General features: G+C 41.2%; 1 protein-coding gene across 1 annotated transcript in view; it reads left to right on the top strand.

The window, feature by feature from the left end:
- LOC106812397 (multiple PDZ domain protein-like) overlaps positions 1-3,819 on the top strand; it is a 118,603-nt gene extending 114,784 nt beyond the window's left edge. Inside the window, exons 5-6 of the mRNA XM_014816268.1 lie at positions 3,165-3,256; positions 3,754-3,819. Of these exons, the coding sequence (XP_014671754.1) occupies positions 3,165-3,256; positions 3,754-3,819 (158 nt within the window). The remainder of the gene's footprint in view (positions 1-3,164; positions 3,257-3,753) is intronic.
- The last annotated feature ends 445 nt before the right edge of the window (positions 3,820-4,264 follow it).

The raw sequence follows: 4,264 nt of genomic DNA, 5'->3' as shown, positions 1-4,264 counted from the left end.
ACAAACCTGTTTAAATAGTGACTATATCGTAGAATTGTTTTGACTCCGTTGTAAGGTTACTGAAATGTCATCTGAGGAGCGAAAAAGGAGTCATTCGTATAGAGTTCTAAGCTCGTTAAGTGAAAACTGGATTAGGTGGCCTACTCCGTACAACGTACGATGTTCGACTCCCTAACACACACACACACACACACACACACACACACACACACACACACACACACACACACACACACACATCTTTGCTGTGGCATATTCTAGCCGACCGACCGCACACCCATCGCTACGATCTGTAGACAACCTATGTTTGCTCCACGCGATAACCGATGCTGGGCATTGAATAAAAATTCAAATTTGTTTCGTGTTACGAATGCAAAATGGCTGATGATTATGTATTTTTGCGTTATATGCGCGTTGAAATTGCCAAGGCTATTTGCTTATCATGCAGTCTCGTCGATACTACAAACTTAATATATATGTATTGATATACGATTGCATACATTACAGAGTTGTGCGACAACTCTGTGCATCGTTGTTTAATATACTCGCTTATAAAAATATATATAAAAATATATAAATATATCGCAATATATAAAAGCCGCTTACTGTCATGGCTGTAATATTTTAGAATGCCAAAGACACGTGCCTTTTCTTTATTGAATGGATAGGGTACGCTTTCGCACTATTGTCGTTGCTATTGCTTGTACGCGTTCATTATGAGATAATAGAGCTAGTGTCTGTTTCGCGAAAAGCAAATGTTTGGCATTGATGTTTATTGAGTGCATATACGACTGGGTCGTTACATTACTGTGATCGTCGGTGACGGTAAGTTTGAATAACGAGGTGTCACGTAGCAAACGATATTTGCTTTGACATGTATATTTGATATCCACTAGCCGTCTCCGGGGTTGGGTCAATATTCACCATAGTTCCCCCACACCTTCCGTGTCTATTCAGAGCTTATTATCAGTCATAATACACAGGTGACACATATATCTTCGCCTTGCCCGCATGTGATCGATCAGTGTAATAAAGCGATGCTTCAAAGACGTGGTCGGTTAAAAAAAAAAATATATATATATATTTAAAAAATAAAAAATAAAAAATACAATAATTATTATTCGTACTCATTTTGATTTACAGACAAAACTGTTCACAGACGTCTCCCCAACGTTATTCCTAACTAACACTCTGTCCGTATGACATTGCCCTGCATGTTTGTCTTAACCGTGCTATCCTTAATTACATGATTAAATGCGCTGTGAGAATTACAACTCCATATCGGAGAGGGCCGGGGTCGCTGTGGAGCCCGTGTTGTTGTTAGTCATCCTATAGTAATAACTAATGGCTGCCTGTTGCAACTAGCGGCCCCCTGTTTCACCAGTCGTATACCTTGATCTTGATAATGCTGGTTTGACACCAAGATCGTGTTTCTATGTTGAATAGTAGCTGAAAAATAAAGGATAATGGATTTTAATGGCGGCCATTTTGAAATTCAAGATGGCGCCCAGATACTATGTCGATGGAGATGGGTATCCGATCTTATACGAATGTACATATCTTAAACTAACTATGTGCCAATTTTCATGCTATTGTCAAAAAGTGCACAATTATGTGCCTTAGCTCGTCTACTAATACGTGCGTGGGGAGCAGGGAAACGCGGGCGTGTCTGCGATGTGCATGTACGTTTGATTCTGCCGTGTAAAGGCTAGACTTGGTCGGCTAAGCTGCTATTTCGCAAAGCGCTTACGTGACATCAAACGCGTAACCCTTTCAAGGAAATTTCAACCGGCAACATCCTGCTAGCAGCTAGCCGATGTGATAGATTAACGAGAGGTTTCGTTGATTTATTTATAAAAAAGGTTTTTAAATGCATTTTTTATTGTTGCGTATAAAGGATGGTATTTCCGACAGGGTTAATCAGGGAAGTAACCAGAGTACTGTTAAAGTTTCTATGTGACAGAAATATTATATATGTAGTATAATATATGTGAGTTACTATTCATTCTGCGAACTTTGTATAGCAACAAACATCAGGTTCGACTCAAAGTTATAGTAGGCCTATAAAATGTGGGTAAGCCCCCAAAGTAATGCGTTTAGCAATGAAAATGTCTGTAACGTACTTACCGCATTGACAGTCTTATCTAGATGAAATTTACGTTTTCTACAAATATGTTTTTTCTTCTTTTTCACAATACTTTTTCACTTTTCGCCTTCTGGTCATGGGAAAGAGGTTGGAAAGCAGGTGGGCGCGTTCATTCTTGCACTACTAGCTAGCATATAGACTAAGAACAGCTATTTTTATTAGTTTAGGTCTTTACTAGTAGTAGCCAGTCTATATAGCTAGTCATGCAAGATGTTGGTCAGATGCCGTAAATCGGTAATGAGGTAAATATCGGTGCCTGGCTGCTACAAAGGCGACCTCTTGCGGATGAAAATGATGTTAGTTATAATTAGCATAATATAAGCAAGGAAATTAGTGGATTATTGTGACGTAGATGTTTCAGTATAAAAAAACGGCCTTATGGAAACAACCAATGATATTATTATCTGTAATTTGTGAAAAACGATGTAGGTGTGTATCTTTTTAGACGAGACAAAAAAAAGATCTACAACAGAAGATAACAACCTCTGATACGATACGGCGTATAGCCATTATATATTCGTTTTTCACAGACTTGGTGCTTAGTTCTCGCGGATTCTTACATGCGTTCTTGCATCTCAGAATCGTAATTTGGTCGTTCTGAGTAAAGTGGGCAGAGCTATCAAACGCTTTTCCTCGTTATCCGTTTAACCGGCGGCCGGTCCGCGAAACCGATCGCGTCTCCGAATATCATTAGTAATAAATATTAATTTATAAATAAGAATATATATTAACTAATAAGAATTAGAGAAAACCGATATCAGATATATGCAGGCGCTCGCTGGGTGACTATAACTTTCTCGTGCTAGTTGTAGACGTTTGTCGTCTTGCATTCTCGAATCGTCGCCGCAATTCGCCGCTATAAAAGGAACCCCTCCCAGCGCCTCGGGCGAATTCAACGACGCCGAATTCAATTCTGAGTGATGGTATTGCCTTCCCCGATGCAAATTTCCCCCCCCCCCCACCTCACCCGATTTAGATGTCTTTGAAATTCATTTTGTCGCCGGTTTCGCTGTTGCAGAGGAGATATCGGGAATCTTCGTAAAGAGCATATCGGAGGGCAGTGCTGCGGAGCTCGACGGACGGGTACGGGTCAACGATCAGATTGTAGCGGTAAGTAGAAAATATTTCAGTCTTCTCGACGCTTCTTGTTTGGGGAAGGGTAAGGGGGAGGGGAGGGAGAGGGGGAGGGGGTTATCAGACCTCCGTGAAGAGCATAGCGGAGGGCAGTGCTGCGGAGCTCGTAGGACGGGTACGGGTCAACGATTCAGATTGTGGCGGTAAGTAGAAAATATTCCAGACCTCTCGACGCTTCTTCTTTTGGGGAAGAGGGAAGAGGGAGAGGGGAGGGGATGGGGAGAGGAAGCCTAAACAGACCCGCGGTCACTAGAGAACGGTTTCTATACACCCGACCGGTCGGCCAATAAATCGACTTCCCGCTGCGGGAGTGCATAATTACACCTTGCACTATGCTCGCGACGCTGTCAACAGTGAGGCCAACACCGATGCTGCGGTCTCCGTGTGACGCTCTGCCGCAGAACCTAGTCGCAGCGTTAACGAGCGACAGCGAAGGTTGCATAAAACATATGTGACGTATACATCGCGTGCAGGTCGTAAGCTTCACGCGTCGCACAGTCATCAAAGATGGCGCCGCTGACCTTTCGTTAGGGGGGTAGCCTATTCATAAATAAACACGTTAAATTATAACCATTTATAGATTATTAATAATAATAATAATAATAATTAATAATCAATAGAATAACCTTACCAAATATGTGTTTGATGCGCCCACGCGCTGTGTTCCATAATACGAATATAACTAGACACGTGACAACCTCTCACACGTCTTATTCTTACTCCATTATAACTAAGAAAAAATCGCAATCCGCGCTCACGTCACCTGCCGACTAATTATACATTTGACATTTAGATGAGTAATTAGCTAAGATAGATATAATTAGACCTGGCACCAGCTGCAACAGCAGCTTCCTATATATAGTTAATATCGCGAACTAACGGTTAATTAATATATGCAAAATCATAAGCAATACGATCAAGAACTAATAAATTATTAGTTTATTAGCTTTTTGATTCGATGCAGTAAACTCTTAAGTCGGCTCA

This window comes from Priapulus caudatus, unplaced genomic scaffold (assembly GCF_000485595.1).
Source record: "Priapulus caudatus unplaced genomic scaffold, Priapulus_caudatus-5.0.1 Scaffold643, whole genome shotgun sequence".
NCBI classification, from domain to species: domain Eukaryota; kingdom Metazoa; phylum Priapulida; class Priapulimorpha; order Priapulimorphida; family Priapulidae; genus Priapulus; species Priapulus caudatus.
The sequence above is the reverse complement of the archived record's forward strand: the minus strand, read 5'-3'. Positions and strand labels throughout refer to the sequence as shown.